Source organism: Anopheles aquasalis, chromosome 3, assembly GCF_943734665.1.
Source record: "Anopheles aquasalis chromosome 3, idAnoAquaMG_Q_19, whole genome shotgun sequence".
Lineage (NCBI taxonomy): Eukaryota > Metazoa > Arthropoda > Insecta > Diptera > Culicidae > Anopheles > Anopheles aquasalis.
The window spans coordinates 9,990,001-10,007,500 of record NC_064878.1 but is presented as its reverse complement, the minus strand read 5'-3'; the positions used below and the strand labels follow the sequence as shown (position 1 = coordinate 10,007,500).

Sequence of the window (17,500 nt, the reverse complement as noted above, 5' to 3'; positions counted from 1 at the left end):
GCTGGTCATCTCCCCGGGGTTACGACGTCGATCGTCGTCGTTGAAACAATTCCCCCCTCGTATTAGCTTCAGGATCAGCGGTGTCAGAAGTGTCCATTGCGGTGGCGGTGGTGGTGCCACCGCCATTGGTCGTTGCCGATGTCTCCTAAATCTCTGCATCCGATTGTGATCGGTGGTCGGTAGCAGCAGCAGCAGCAGCAGCAACTGCTGCGCCAGACCATAGCCCTTCTCGACACCAGACCGACCTGTTGGACGCTGTGCAAACAACAATTGACTGGTTGGATGGTTGGATGGATGGCGTTGTGATCGCTCTGGCGCTTTATACACGGTCGGTACTCCAGCACACATGTCCAGTGCACTGCGCACACGTCCAAATCTGATGGCGGATCTCTGATTCCACCGTAGTAGCAGCTGTTGCTACCGATGATGATGATGATGATGGGACACCGTCACCGTCACCGTGGCCGAGCCCCCGACAGCGTGCGCTTGCAACACATACGCCTGCATATTTGGCCATTGGACCAGACCCGGCAGAGGGGGCTGTCTAACATCACCTGCTTCAAGCGCTGACATACAGAGAACAGAGACACAGAGAATTCCGATCTGCGAAAGGACGAAGGGTACGTTCGAAAACTAAACACACACTCAAGGTTTAGACACTACTCAGGCATGGCATGGCATGGCATGGCATGGCCGGACCTAACACCCACAACAGCCTGGCTCCGTAGAAAAGCGGTGCTCCACCTCCACCGCTCGAGAGAGCGCTCGATCTCGAGGAGGGAACCTTTCTATGGAACGATAAATCCGGTGCCGGAGCTTTTTGCTCCATATCTTACACCCACCCCTCCCCTCCTCACCCCTTGGCCACCTACTCCACCCCCTGCACAAGGGGTTGTAGTACTCGAGTTCGCCCCGAGACCCCAAGACCGAGTCAGCAATCGATAAAATAATAAAGGTGAATAAAATTTAAATTACATTCATGACCGTTGTGTGTTTGTGCGCCCCCCCCCCCCCCCCATACCCACCCCCTCGCTTGTAGAGTGTAATCGGTTTTATGGCCACACCACCCGCTGTGCGGCCATCGGGTGTGCGATCACCTAGCTCTCGAGGCAACCGGCAACCGCGACGGTGATCGCCGCCGTGTCCGTGTTTGACACTTCGTCGAGCTGTCGACGTGCGCGAATTGTGGACGCCTCAAGGCCAGCACCGCAGTGGCGTTTTGAACTAGATCTTGGACACACCGGTGACCATTTGAGAGAACACCCGATGGTGAGGGGTGGCCACGAGGACAGAAATTAACGCGCGGTGGTTCTTTACTGCTCACGCGGCACCGAAAGAAGCACCAAAGCACCCCTCCGCACCAGCACCAACTACTCGGTGGTGTCGTCGTCATTATTTGCCGAGACACTTTTTCTGCTTCTTTGGCGTTTTCTTCTTCACCCGCAGCGCGTGTGTGCTCGGTGGCCGCTCGATCCTCTCGCAAGTCCCAATCCTGGGACGCGATCGTGACGTTGCGCCATCACCGTCGCACCGTTGCCGGCGGATCGTTTCCTTTCTATTTGCAATTAATTTATGATTCCTCGGCCGCCATCACCGTCTCTACCCTCAGTGCTGCTGCTGCTTTGGCTGCTGTTGGATGGTGCGAACTGGCCTTGGCGAAGAAGAACGGTCCGGCGGCACCCCCGTCCTGGGCTGACCATTTCTCAAGTGCTCGAGTGGCAACGAGCGCGACATTTTAGGACGTTTCGGTGAAGCTTCAAGCTTCAAGGGGTTTCTTGTTTCTCACACGCATGCCGACCGTGCGTGCGTGAAAGGGGGAATTCGTGGTGGTGGCTGATGGCCACCCGATCCTCCCGATCATCAACCCCCCCCCCCCCCCCCCTCTTAGGAGTCATCTTGTGAGCGCACAGGCGCGGTGAGTGATTCATGTGCGCCACACGCGCGAAAGTGAACGTCACATGCAACCTGCAGCAGCAGCATCGGCAGCAGATGGGACCCACGGGCACGGATGAGCCTCTCGATGCTCAATATGCTGGCGTGACGCTGGCGTGGCGCTGGTGCAATTAAACGTTTTCATTATGGTCGTAAAGTGGTTGGTAGAATGGAAGATAAAGTACGCGAAGTGGTCACACGAATTGTGTGCACCAACTCACGGATCGTGGATGTGGAGCGAAGGGCTACGGATCACCCCAGCGGTGATCAGTGAGATGCGATGGTAAAGGAGGAACCGGCACCGGTGTTAATTGTTATTTCATCGCCAATCAAATCGCCCCCCTTAGCATGTGAGCATGATTTCTATCTGTTCAATGCAGGTAAATTAATTGGCTTTACACATTCGACTAATTTAGTGTTTGCTTGGAAGGGAATCCTTGTAGAATGTCTGCAAAATATGGTGCGAAAAAATGGTCTTCAGATGTTTAAATTTGATCGGAACAATAATATTCCTTTGAAAGGGACGAAAGGATATTCTTTGAAGTCATAAGAAAGAAACAATCAATTTTGATTTTTTATCAGATGCCATACCCGACCGCGAAAATCGATAAATCAAATCGCCAGGGATCTGAAATTACTTCTAGTAACCATCGCAGGAGGCTGCATTCAACGAATAAAACCCGTTTGTAAGATTGAAGCACTGCGGACCACCTAGAAATTCATAAATGGTGCTATGAGACCTTACGGCTGTTTACCAAAGGATTATTTTATTGAGCATAGAAGGAGAGTACTTCATTTGTGTGGCGGAGCTCACGGAAGTTTTTAAGAAACCTATCTTCAGAAGAAAAAATCACTCTAGTAGAGGATCATCAGCTAATCTGATTCTCCTCCAAGAAAACATCGATAACAACACTAACGGGTGTTTTGCTCATAAATTATAATCGCAATACCACATCAACGGAAAACCTGGTTGCACGAGAAAGCCCGCCCAGTGGTCTGCAGATACAATCCTAAAGATGCTCGAGCTTGAACAACCTTTATGGCGCCTTGTTCACCTCCTCAAACCAATCCATTAGTCAACGGATTTACTCACACCGAGAGCAGTGTAATGCGGAAAAAGGGTCGATAATCCCGCGTTCTTCATAAAAAAAATGACAAAACTCCCCTGTCCTAATCCACTCCATTAGACGAGACGGGTCCGGTGCGTGAACCCGGACCAGTACCAGCCTCGCCAAAGTGTTCGGGTGCGTCAGCGAACGAGGGTGAGAAACACGTACCATTAATATGAGCATTTTATGGTACAAATTATGGTCGGTGTTCTACCTTCTCTTGGGCTATTCGCACCATCTCGACCACCACATACTGGTGTCCACTGCTGGAGGGAAAGATCTCCTGTTTCGTGCCGTTCTGCCGTTCTGGGGGCCACGGGCCTCGGGCGAAGGCGGAATTTATGAGATGCCGCCACCGATGCGGCGGTCACTCGAGGAAGGAAATTAAAGTACGTTTTCGAATTAGCCTTCGCAGTACAGCGATATAGTTTACAGCCATACACCAGCGGAGCAACAGACTGCAAAACCTATGAGCGTGTTTCGCGCCAACTCATAGAGCTCTGGTCAGCCGCTCGAGTGAAATGAACGATTTCGATAAACTATTTGGCTTGGACAGTAGATTAGCTCGTTCATGGCGATTGGCTGATCCGGCTCAACCGGCCTCACCTCGGCGATGACCATGTCGATTAGACCATAAAACGAGCAAACGGGCAAACCGAGGAGCAGCCGATGTCAGAGCCATGTGATCCGCACCAGTCAGGTGTTTCTGCTGAGGGGCCAAGGGGCGCAATTACAGCAAACGTGCAATAAAGGCGCGCTAATGGGCAGTTCGGATCGGTGAGTGCGAGTTTGTGTTTCATTAGAGAAGAATGAGTGCGCGTTGAGTTTAAGGAGCCGCGAAGGAGCTTCTCAGACGACCGACGACGACAACGACAACTCGACCATGTTCGATTCATTCCATCGTCCTTCTGCCATGCCAGACATTACGTTCGCTCTTTATGAGCGACAAGTGATTGTGAATTCGTTAAGGGACGTTCCCAGTATCCACCGACGTATACGCTTTCTGCACGAGACTAGTTGCAATGCATTCATGTTTCTCCAAAATCCTCAACCCAAGACCTGATGCAATGGCTTGCAATACAATTCAATCTCTGATGGACTCAGGGACTCAATTACTCAAATCCCACCGGGATCCGCCTGATCCCAGGCGCACCATTCAAACCAAGAGCCGGTGGAGTACGTGTGCTCTGGTCTGGATTAAGATTGATCGATTGGAGGCCGGCATTGATTTTCACATCGTCTCGATACGGTCACCCACCACCGCGGGGCGGTTCGTCCTTCGGCCCAGCAGCAGCAGCAGCAGCACGATTCCCACGCCATGACCGCGGGATCCGGGAATTGTGAAACCGGAGCAAAGACGTCTCCCGTTCGCTTCCCAGGCTACAAAAACGAGTGCAAATCAAATTAGCTCATGAATTTTTCAAACTCGGGGCGGTCCCCCGAACGGTGATGCCATGACATCGCCAGGCTAACGATTCTGCTGTCCCCGGACCGGGAGAAAAGCCAGCGTTCGACGGTGGATTAGGGATGGATTTTCCCAGCACAGCTCGATAGCTTTTGCCAACATTTTACACACGCTCGCCGCATTGATATTCTGGCGAAATGACAACCACGAACGCAGACAGAGCCACGTGTCGTCACGATGATGGATGGATCCGATCTTGGCTTTTGGGGCTGCATAGCTGAATGAAGCTATCCGATCCGCGCCGGAGACTTCCGGTTGCTCTAAGCGAAAGCAACGTGTGCGCCGCCACCTGCGATTGGTTGCGATCGGCTGCGATTAAGAGATTGAGGTTAGGTTCAATACAACTGTCAAACGTGCGTACCGCCCGTACGCCCTCTTATGGACGGGTTGCGCTGCATTAGTGGCCCCCACGCGACCACTAGGAATGGGCGAAGGACGGAGCACCGTTCGTCGTCCGCGTCGTCGTCGTCGTCGTCGTCGTCGGTGCGATTGAAACGTTTCATTCCGGGAACAATACACAGTAGTTTGATGGATATCGGAACACGGTTCGGGACCAGATTTTCAATTCCCAAACAGACACACTCGTTGGCTTAAAATGGAGCGAGCGTACCACCATCTGGGGTCCCGAGGGGCTTGTTTCTCCGATATGTTGTGCAGCAACCCAGTGCAGAGGTCGCGGGCCTTGGTTCTTGAGTCGCGATATCGATCGATTCGTACGCCCGGTACGTTCGTGAACGAAGTGGATCAAACTTCAACAACTTGACCTCGCGCAACACGGCCACCGCAGAAACTCTGCCTCATGAGCACCACTAGCGCACTCGAGAGTAACGAGATTAAAGACAATGGCGGCAAATCAACAACCTTCGCGGGGCTCCAACACTTTGGTTCAGTTGCGCAAAAGAGGTCGCGCTCTGGATCGCGCGGGATTAGTTGAATCATAAAGTCCGCAATAAAATTTGAAAGGACAAACTCTCCGGTTAGTCGTAGTCTAAAATGTGCGTACTATGTTTTGATCCTGTGTAAAATATCGTAAATCTAATAACGCAAATCTAATAAGCACAACATAAAAGTATTACTATGTTTTGAGCAACTAACATACAACAACCTCCACCGAACGGTACTACTGCGCCGGTGCTTTAAAGTGGAACACACGTTCGAATGTAAGTAATGGGCGCTGGCAGTGGCCCAAAGTGGATATCCTCGTTGATAGCCTGCTTTTAAAACATCTCAATTATCATTGTAATCTACCATAAATTGACCCGCCGTAATATCAACAAGATCAGATGGAGAAAAATAAGGGAAAACACGCACCAACATTAGCGCGGGAGCAAACCGAGCTAATGTGCGGTGGAAATGACAAACGATAACAACCGCGGGGCCGCACAACCGCGTGGCCATCGACACATTCTCACCGCCCGATGCCCGTACATCATGGGCCGGAATGTTCCGTCGCCACCGTTCCGCCAGCACTTACCGGGGACCGTCGCAAAATCTTTCTCTGCGCTGCAGGCAGGCAGACAGGCAGGCAGGGCAGCCGTCATGCAAAACTGTGCCGCTCGACTACACTCCATTAGAAGCACTCGTAATGGACGCACATAAACAGGTGAACCAGTTGCTTGTTCGGTCCGGTCGATCCACGACGGCTCGGTACGGAACTCTCTCCCCCTGCTCGCCGGCCTGCGATGCGGGGACTGCGGATCATCAAACACAAGCAAATCGCCATCGGATGGGAAACAACATATCACTTTACATTTTAATTAATTCATTACGCTAACTAATGATACTCACCGACGAACGAACGAACGAACAGAACCACGGATCAGATCGCCTCGAATGTGCCGACTTTTGCTGTTCGAAGACATGCGTGAGGCTGACGGCATGCTTGCGATCTTCGGTCACTTCGAACCACACCACCATGTTCCATGTGTTTGCTCTTCGCATGTTCGCATAAACATCTCCCCGTGATAACCCTGAGCTTCCAGTGGTTTAAAAAGAGGGAGAGAACGGAAGAGGGAGGGAGAGAAAGTGAGCGCACAGTTATCGGAAAGTCATAAGCGTACCGCGTGTACGCTGCCTGCTGCACCAGATAGAGTGATTCCGAGATCAGACACAGACCGGAGGCCGGCGGACGATGACGATGCGCGTGTCACGCGGTTTTGACATTCACTTCGTACGTACGCGTTCTCCTCCAATCGCGCCAGGGACGACGAGGACGCCAGTGGGATCGAGGATATCAGTTTCACCCGTTTATAAAAGCGCCGGTTTGGCGTCATAAATCTTTTAGCGCCCGTGTGCCTTTCAGTCACGGGAGTTCCCCGAGAGGGACGCGGGCAGTTTGGTGGCAGTTGCTCTACTCTTCCGATCCGATCCGATTCGAGTCGATCCGTGCCGCTTCTTTTGCTTTTACTGGTGCGTCAGAGCTGGTGTTAAGTGCAGTGCAAGTCGCTGCCACCATTCGGTGGTTATTGAAGTGCAATTATGTCAACACAATACCCCCCTCCTTCACAAAGGGTGCGTCGTAGTGACTGTTGTAATTGACCCGTAGCGCCAATGATGTGTTGTGCGAAATTCGGAATGGACATCGGCACGCTATTCGCCTGGTACGAGGATCGAAATTGAAATTGAATCAGGGGAGCAATTGATGTAGACTACCTTTTTGGGACGTTGGTTCTCAGACGTTTATGTGATTTGTTGATTGACGACGTAAATACTTCAGAGGGAATGCTGTAAGATAGGGAATACTTTTGCAACTTCTTCCAATCGCTTTTATAATAATTGAAATGAATTAAACTTTCACAGTCTCAAGTCAGTTAATTATTACTGCAACTGCCAACAGAACTGTTCCACATGGTTGCTTTGCTTTTATAGCGATCCGCCTAGCAACCGCCAATGTGAACTAAGAATCTAAAACAATATTGAAATTTCATTGGCTTACAGTCTTGTAGTTGAATGAGGACTATAATGCTAAATAAAGAAGCAATAAAATAGTTAATTTTAAAATAAACACAACAATCTGTGGCGCATTTTCTCTACAACTCTTGTAAAAAAACACTAAGCCAACGAGTCAGTGTGCACCTCGCACACACCGAATTCCTCTTTATCTCTGTCCAAAAACATCACAACAATACACCTGTACCACACCACAGTATCTTGGGGCATCTCAGAGGCCAACAGCGCCTACCACCGCCGCTTCGGTATCCTTCCCGACGATCTCTGGCCTCATCTCGACGTGACCTTCGACTTACCACGACATTCCGGGATAGACAAGGTGTGCGCACCGGCTCTCTGTAATTCAAAAAACAAGCATCCAACCTCTCGGTACTCGGTGGCTTTCCACCCCTCTGGTTTTTTTTGTCTATCGCTCCAACGCGTCAGTCGGTGGTCGGCATTACAGCGAAACACATACGAAATTACAGACCTCGGTGCCTGGGCTCCAACCCCCGCCTCGCCCCTAGACAAAGCGAGAGTTTCCCTGGAACTCGTCTTTGTCGCGGTCCTCTGTAATTTCCGGCGGGCTTTCGGCATCTTCGCGCGCAACCAAAGATACGCCAGGGTGTCAAAACGGCCTCCTAAGCCGTGGCCGCGGTTCTTACTTTTTGCGAGCTTGTGTTTTCGCTCCCTTCTTTTTTTCTTTCTGTGCCTTTACGTTTGCGCCTTGGCACTTCAAACGATCCGCGGAGGGCTTACCGACAGAGACGGGACCGATACCGCAACTGTCGGGAGACGGTGAGCCGTAGATCTAACCCCAAACAACCTGTGCAACCGTTGCGTGCGCCGTGTTGCGTTGCCCTCTGCGGCCAATTTGAGTGATTTCAATTAGACTGCACCTCGTCTGGCTCCAGCCTCAACTGCTAGCTAACCTTGCCTTGCCTATGAACTCCTCCCAAAAACGACGCCGCACGACGACGTTCGCTAATATGCGCGTCGGCCTTTAGGGCCAGGTTTGAGGTGCTCGATTATGGAGGCGTACCGAATGGGCGCACTGAATGGGCGGCCACGGCAAAGAGGCGCGCACAGGTTCGCAAAACAGGTGTGTAATTTATTGCCGCCACCAAATTTGGCCACCACCGGTATCGTCGTCGTCGTCGTCGTCGTCGTGTAGACGAAGCTGTCTAGCGGATCCCACAGAGCATCGGTGGTCCTCCTTTCTGGGTGCGACGTTGAGGGAGTTGCATTTTTGCGCTATTTGTGATTCGTGAAATCGGCAACACCCACCCCAAGGTGGGTGATGGTGACTCCACAATTTGTAAGAAATTCAACTTTAAGGCAAAAATACTTTAAACTGACTCTTGACTTCATAAAAAAACACTATAAGACCTTTTGGTTCGCATTCCAAACTATTTTATACTAAAAAAATGCAATCAAAACCTTAATCCAATCGTCAGCAGCTACTAACAACTCACTGCGAATGGGTGAAAATCGGAATTCGGTACTTTCGAAACCACTGCAGATGATCAATCAATTCATTGCCAGGTCGCTAATGCTATGTTTCCCATCTTTTTTGGGGCACCCTCACGCTAGTTTTTTTTTTCTCGCCATTTTCCCTTGCTTCATGAAAGTGAGATTCAGCACTCCAGCCGGGTACTATCGTCTCCTACGGCGCTGACGAGCACTTGTGTAGCGGGTGCAAAGTACAGTACAGAGTAGTTGTGGAAAATTATACGTCTGGTGGTTTACGGTTTTGCTTAAACCTGCCTGCCTGTCTGCCTACCTGCAGCTGCTGATCGTTTTTAAGGGCAATATCGAGGAGGATGATGAGCAAATCAACGAACTTTGAGTGGTCGGAATTTGCTATACAAGCTTGGTTCATAAAGATTTTTACTAACCAGTGATAAAATTCGTAGGTAATAGGTTAACTTAGGTCATTTATAGTGGAAATTTGATTTGTCCTCTGTTTTATTAAAAATTATACTTAAAAGAAACACTAGACGATCTTCATCATACCAGTGTCGCAAGTGGCACGCTCTTTAGTATCCAGATTCATGATACGATTGTACCATTTTCACCAAACATTTTACTCAGAAGTTTGCTGTAATTGAGACACATTACAGAACACCATGTTGCTCGAAAATATAAACGGATACTGATCTTTACACCTTTCGGTGATTGTGACCAGTGTCAGCTGCTACACAATGTGCCAAGCCCGTATTACCTATTCCATCGATAGCAGCGAGCCCCACCTGAGAACCTGACAATGGTTGCAAAAGGTTTGATCCACGACTAGTCGCACCGCTTCTATCGTAACGTCACGATCCGCACCGCTCGGCGTGGTCCGACGACACCCTCTGGAACGATCTGGCTTTCTTCGCTTCAATCGCCCTCTTTCTCTCTTTCCCTGTCACTTCCTCAACACGTTTCGTTGGCCGATGGGCAACGCCACTTTGGCAATAAAAACATTCAAATATGCATGCATTACAGATGTAGACGACAACTTGGCAACGGCGACGACGACGACGACAAAAACAAACACAACGGTCGGCCCCACGGGAGATAAATGTGATAAAATGTTACATTCATTCGTTGTACGTGACCCAAAAGAAGGGAGGAAGAAAGGGATGGTATTGTAGAAAGGGTGGAGACCGCTGCAGTGCATCTTGGACTTGGCTGGCAAGTCTGTCCTGTCGTGACCTGTCGTGCCATCATCCAGCCGCACTCGGACCGCCGTTGTCCAGCCGCCTGATCCCGTCAACGGCACGGCTCACGGAAGCCCACGGCACCATCTTATGTTTTTTCCTGTCTCTCCACCACCACCACCACCGCCTATCATCATCATCATCATTGCCATCATCGTGCGCCGGAGAGTTTAAGTTGGGCGCCCGGAAGACAAAACGAAAAGAAATCTTCCTCGCGACACGGCTCCAACGGCAGGCAGGAGAGAAGATCTGTGGCCACAGATCGACGCGGGTGTCACGTCACGACACAACACAACACAGCGACACAACGCCAGGGGTTTGCGCATCGCGGTGCTCATCGGAAGACGGTCCCCCCACAAGAAATATGGGTTTTTCTTCCCAGATTTTCACCGCGCCCTCCCTTTGCCGGGTGGTTTTCACTAGAGAGCGGGTGGCTGCGAGAAAGGAGAAGGTGTGTCAATTTATAGGCCATCTTGGGATCTTCTTCAATTCGCGGAGAGAAGGAGTGACGACCAGGGGGGGCAATGTACATTGTAAAGGCCACGCCGAGCACTGCAGTGTACCTGCGAGGTCCGCTAGCTGCCTGCACGTCTGCATGTTCAGTCATTTCTTCATATCAATTACTTAAATGCTCGCTACGTTGTTTTACAAATAAAATTGTGACTTTTTGCTTAAGATCTAGTACACCATGAGAAGCAATCATTGCCTGCTTGTTGAAAAATTGGGCTCAGAATCCCGTCTCGTCAAGAGTTGAATCATCTGTCCGATTTGACAGCTCACGGTGCACTTGCATCCTTCGGGAATATGCAAATTAGTTCTTCCTTCAACGCGCCACACCGTTAGGAAACGATTTCTCAACGCTGCAAACACATTTCAATCAGATTAACATAATATTATTGTCTATCGATTTGAATAATGAAAATGTATTTCCCCGGATCCCCGGGGGGGCTCTAGAGGCCACTAGGCAACAAACGGTGCTCCGAGAATACGCCGTTGAAGTTAGGAACGTTCACTTCTGGAAGGCGCTGGCAAGGCAAAGGGATGTCGCAAAGCCGAGTGCCCTATCGCTGCGCTATCTCGCCGTCGTTATACTGCCACAGCACGACGATCACGCTGCCCATTTATGCCCAACCCTGGCCCCTCCTAGCTGGCCGTCTTTTTCTTGCCAACCGACAACAAGAGGCACCGTGATCGGCCTGGTCTGGGAGGAGAAAAAAAAAGACAAATAATCTGTTCGTCGCGGCATGTAGCGACGATGCTGCCACCGTTGGCCTCAGTGGCCGTAAAGAACAATGATGGAAACAAGGCGTAGATGTCACCAGACCCTTCAGGAGGAGTCTTCGGGCCCTATCGAAGCCGCTGCCCAACGGAAGGGAAGGTTTTTTGTGCGATCGTCCGGTGTTTGATGCTCGGTGGTTTCTAGGTCGCAGCCCTAGGTACGCCCTAGGTGCTGCCACGATATACGCTACCGGACTAACGGTGATGGCGAATATTTTATGCGCTACCGATTGCTACCTGCTGATACCCGCTGGCCCTATCTGCTTGTTGCGCCTGTTTTTTTTTTTGCGACCCCACTCCATGGGGATCCGGGCACCTGTTTTGACCCTGGATCTACGGGACCTTCGTGGACCCAGAACAGGGCAAATGTTGGATTACAGATAAATACTACAGAGTCAACACCTTCACGGGCCCCCGCTGGTCAGTGGTGTTGCATCGCGGCGAAAATTTCTTCAATTATGCGCTGCCTCGGTGTCCAGAGAGTGACCAGTTGCCCCATTACCGCGTGTCCGCTGTTCCAGGAACAATTTTATGGTCCCTCCTGTTCCCACTGTCGATGAGTGCATTTCCGGAGAGCCTCATACCGGGCACCCTCCCTGGCGTAGATCGTATCTCGTGCGTACCATATAAAGGTCCCACCAAGGCAACCACAGGACCACCGGAGACGAACAAAGATCTTAGCCGTGTTGGCCAGCAAACGGTGGAATGTGGAGCGCAATTGAGGATCGCAACGGATTGACTCAATCCCTCTTTGTGCCAGGGAGAGCATCGCGACGACGGAAATCGCAAACGAACTGGTATAGGGCTTTTAGGGTCCAAATCGAGTATTGAGCTCTTTACAACCGCCACATGATGGACGCCATGGGCCGTCGAGAAGTCGTGCGTTCGACCTCTTCCGTAGGTTTACGCAACAACGGTGCGTGCAACTCCGGGATACAGATTTATGAGCTGCAGCGCACGCTCTTGGTGGAAAGTGAGATCCATATTCCATGGCATCGCTCGGTGCGCAGACCCTTCCCACCCTGAAAAACAGACATTGCGCTTGGACTGGGAACAGTTTTATTAGAAAACATCCTGTATGAGACCCTTGGCTTCACAGTGCTTATGTAGATCATAAAAGTCCATCCATCCATAATGTGATCGTGAGTCTGGTGAGGTTTTTTTTTCATATTAAGCATTATTGTACTGCTGCTTATGTTGATCATTGCAGCAGTCTAATGGTAAACAGCCAGCGGTCACGGCAGTAGAGTAAGATCAATCATCGGCAAGACACAACGTATTCTGACGTGTTTTTTGCAGCTTTTTTCCAGCAAGAGTAGTGGTTTGAAGCATTTTTTTTAGCAGCAAGCAAATTTAAACAATCTTTCAAACTCAATAAATAGCTACTAAATTATTGGGAAGTTAACCATCGGCCATTAAACCATCCCTTTTGCTAATTAACATCCTCGAGTGATCAGCACAATAAATCTAATTTATCACTATTTTAACGAGTTGCACCATCCGCAACCAGTAAGCAACTTGTCGCGCACTGTCGCCATCAAGGTACTTATCGGTTATTTGCTCCAAGCGACCACACGATCAACAGAAGATGCCGCCACTTTTCGGCCACCGAAAGCAAAAGTATTCCCTTCCCCCCAAAAGATGAGGCCTGGTGACCATTTCCTTTCGCCAAATTTTGGTTTAGCTCCAGTCAGTCCAGTCTCCCAGCTGGCCGTTTCAACGGCATCCACTCATACGCTCGCGCACACCTTTCTCTCCACCGAGCATAAATTGCGCGCGCATCATTTCGCTTTATGGACAACGATATGGTCGATCGATTAGGAGCGAGTAACAGGTCCCCAGGCAGCGCGACCAGCGATGCAACACAAAAATGCTCTTTGCATTGGTTTCGTCTTCAAAATATCAACGGACGCGGACTCTTATCGCTCACCGTTAATTCGGCATCGATCGTTAAGTCGTGGCCGTTCGAGACACATGGGGAGAATGGGGGCGGGAAAAAATGAAGCACAAGCTAAAAAAAAACATAAATATGCTCCAACAGTGCGGTGCGGTGACAATTTTACTCTTCCTCATTTTCGGCTCGAGCATCGGCGCGATGCATTCGGATTTGTTTTTTTTCTCTTCTCATTTTTTATTACTATGCTCCCAAGCTTCAAGTGGCCAATTGTACCTTTCGCCGTTGCCCAATTGGTGACCTCGCCGTGGCACGTCGCAGCTGCCGGGCTGACCCCTCGCTCACTGATCGGTGGCCATCGGTTTTTATTTTATCGTTCGCATCATTGCGCCAGAGTGCCCGGCACGGCCACTCGGGTTGGCGTAAGTTATGGGCCACTCTCAGCGCCCGGATTTTCAGTGCCTGGTAGTCCCAGTAGTACGCACGCCTGCTCAAGCGCCCAAGTGCCCATCGTGCCCGATAAGCTTTGCTGTTCTCCGGATTGCAGGGAGCTTCATCTTCGTGCGAGAGCGCGCTTCGCCACGTTTATTATTATAGTTATTACTGTTTGGATTTCTTTCGGGAGGTTTTTGGTGGCGATCGGGGATCGTGCGAGGTCAAGCGACGCTTAACTTATCGGGTGAAAGAATCAAGCGCACCGCACCAGCACGGTGAGCGGCCACCAGCAGCACTGGCCGTGTGGCCCTTGCGCAGGTGGCACAATCGGCGACTGGATTCGATTGGATTTTCATTTTACTGTCGTGTGTTTTGTGGCACAATGGGCAGAACTTTCGGGATTTTGGAGGACCGGCATTGACGTTTGAATATTTGAAGAATTTTCTTGATAAAGCCATTTCGCCATTGAGGCATTGCTGGCATCTTCAAATCCAAGAGTTTAGAGAGTGATCAATACACAATCATATCGGCGATCCTCATCTGTCGCAGTCGCTTCCACAGTCTGCATGATCTGAAGATCCCAAAAGGGGCCGCACCATCGCGTCCACACAATCTCCTGTATCGCGTATCACCTATCCGGCTCACCTTTGGCCGATGGCCGAAAAGATTAACCCTCGATTACCGCACTGATTGAGCAGCTCGCTCCGCTACTGATCACTGGCGGAGATCGGTGCAGATATTACCGGCACTTCTTTGGGGCCGTAAAATCGGCAAAAGTAATCTCGATGCTCCGGACTCTCCCCGGCTGTGGTGTGTAAAACTACGTGGGACAAATGGGCACTCACTTTACGCGTTGCCACCAGTTGCCGCCGGTTGCCGGTTGTTCCAGCTTGCTGAGATTTAGATAAATCGGTTTACTGTCGGTTTGTCCTTGGGTATTTGAAAGTTGTGTTGAGTCGAACAGCACAAGACCATTAAGAACTGCACTAGGGACTCGCAATTCTTGCTCAGCTTTACATAAAGCTGAAGCTCAAGGAAGAGAGTTGATCGTCAAAACGCTTCAACTTTAATTGAGTATCACATATTGCCCCAAATATTTCGTTGCTATGCGACGCACAGGCACTGTGTGCTAAATAATAACACCCTAAATGAATTCCAGGATTAGCGCACGTACCGACACGAAAGATCATTTCATTATTCTGTCTTCTCTCTCTCGGTTCTGTCTCCATTCCAGACCTGAAGACCACCGCCATCCGAATACGCAGTGGACTACTGAAACGACCACCTCCACCGCTCATCTCAGCACCCCATCTGCTAGCCCTAAAGCACAAAACAGAAGACCTGTAAGTATCCTGCACCGTACAGTCTGTGTGGAAGGAATGGAATCGACGAAAACAAAACACATAACCAATAACCGATTTCTGCGAGTCTTATCCCTCGTTAACGACCACGTCTTTTGGGGCTTACATGGATTCTTTCCAATCCAGTTCAATTCTCCACAGGAGTGTGTGGGGAATTATTAATAATAGGGAGATTTGCGCCTGGGAATTCGATTGACGGAATCGCGGCTTTTCATTCGTATTCATATTCCAGATACTTTTCCCTCACCAACAACAACAACAACAACAGTATAGAGGATGACGCTTCCGATTATGCCACCGATTTGGCCCCAAGTGGAACCGCGGGGAATGTGTCTCCTTCGGCCTTCTCACCCACTCACGCACACCTTCTCACGACACTCTGTGGGGCAGCGATGGCCACCGGGGGAGCCGCCACCGAAGCGAAACCGAAGCACAACAGCAACGGTGGTGGAGGCGCCTCGAAGCCGGGGTTGGCGTCACCGGGTGCTGTGGCCCTGATTCCGGCCGACAACAACAACAGTATCGGTGTAAGGAACAACAACAACTATCCGAGTGATGAAAGCGACGAAACGAAACCGAACCCTACCTTCCGGGAACCGTATCCTCTCTACGGTGGTCCTCCTCACCAGCACCAGCAGTCGGAACATAAGGCCGCCGCCCTCCAGCAGCTCCATCGCCATTCGCAACTATTTCCGGCACAGTTTGCGGCAGCTGCAGCCGCCGCTGCTGCCTTCTCCGTACACCAGCACCACCACCACCAGCAACACAAGGACGAGTTGTTGGCCGGAGGACGAAGCCACTCACCGTTGTCGCTGCTCGATCAGCGCCGGTTGCAGGAGCAGCTACAGCAACTGTCCGCGGTTGGGTCACCGTCGGTGTCGAAGCTACTGCCCGGATTGCCGGGTCAACTCGCTGCCTCGATCGCATCGATCGCTTCCAGTTTGCCGAAGATCCACCCGCTGAGTGAAACGGCGACGGCCGCATTCCAGCGGCTACTGGAACAGCAACCGGCGGTGGCCGCAGCCGCACCCAATCCACCGCCAGCCAACAGTAGCGCCTCGGGATTGTTTCCGCGGCCCCGCAACAGTGCCGGACCGAGCCCGGATCGTTACACCGGCAAGCTGACCGATCTGCGGCATCGCACGTCAAACGGGAACGGTGGCGGTGGCGGTGGCGCTTCGGAAACCTCGGAACTTGCAAGCTCGGAACTACCATCGACGGGGAAGCGTCGTGGCGAGGGGGGCAACGGTACAACTGGGAGTAGTAGAAGTAGTAACAGCAGCAGCAACAGCAGCAGTCATCATCCTCGCCATCATCATCTTCAATTTTCGCCAACATCACCACCGTCGTCCCTACTTGGTTTTAGTAGCGGCGCTGACCATCCCCATCACCATCATCATCACCATGCATCGGGATCGATGTCGTTGAAGGGGCTGGCGAAGAACCGCAAGATCCATCGCTGCGATGCGACCGGATGTGATAAGATGTACACCAAGAGTTCGCACCTTAAAGCGCACAAACGAACGCACACCGGTGAGTAATCTGGCTGACCAGGCCCGGCATTCCCACTCTTTGACTTGCTTCTAATCCACTGCTGCTTTTCTTTCCTTCCGTTCGTTCCGGTGCAGGTGAGAAACCGTACATCTGCACCTGGGAGGGCTGCGTATGGCGGTTCGCACGCTCGGACGAGCTGACCCGTCACTACCGGAAGCACACGGGGCTTAAACCGTTCCGCTGTAAGCTGTGTACGCGCTGCTTCAGCCGATCGGATCATCTGTCGCTGCACATGAAACGCCATTGACGACGATCGGAACCCCTGGAACGCCCCGCCGAATCTGTTCTTATGATAAAAACCCCCTCCATCCCACCCCACTTCCCCTGTTCTTTTGAGCTGCGAACGTGAAGGCCCTAGTGTGTCGTCCACGCACACGGTGCGGCCACTGGCTGCGGGCTGAGGCCGAACACACAAAACATTAGCCAGTAATAGTAGGCCAACAAAAGGAGATGCCAGCAACTATCAATGAATCTCAATTACAATTGTACTACAGGTTAAGTTAAGTTTGCTGCTAGTTGGTTTGTTAATGTTCTCTCTCTGTTTTTTTTTTTTTTCTGTACTCTGCTCCTCTCCGCTTCTCTTACTCAGACACCAGAGAGCACCAGAGTCCTTTTCATTCATTCTGAATACGTGGCAGAGTTAAGAAAATTGTGAAAATGTGCATTTCGATTCCAGGGCAGCCGTAGCTTACTCTTTTGATTTCGGTATTGTTTTCATAAATTTTAGAACCTTTTTTCTCTCTCTCTCACACTTTCTCTCTCTCTCTACTTTTCTATCCAGTAAGGGAAGTACACGCTAAACCTTGCCAGCCTTTTTATCGATAGTTGAAACCCATAAT

At 50.8% G+C, this 17,500-nt stretch overlaps 1 protein-coding gene across 1 annotated transcript in view; it reads left to right on the top strand.

The window, feature by feature from the left end:
- The window catches only part of LOC126576450 (Krueppel-like factor luna), a 125,102-nt gene extending 107,952 nt beyond the window's left edge, over nt 1-17,150 (top strand). The window contains exons 4-6 of the mRNA XM_050237718.1: nt 14,981-15,089; nt 15,340-16,640; nt 16,736-17,150. Coding sequence (XP_050093675.1) covers nt 14,981-15,089; nt 15,340-16,640; nt 16,736-16,908 — 1,583 coding nt within the window. The 3' untranslated portion in view covers nt 16,909-17,150. The remainder of the gene's footprint in view (nt 1-14,980; nt 15,090-15,339; nt 16,641-16,735) is intronic.
- Nucleotides 17,151-17,500: the final 350 nt, after the last annotated feature.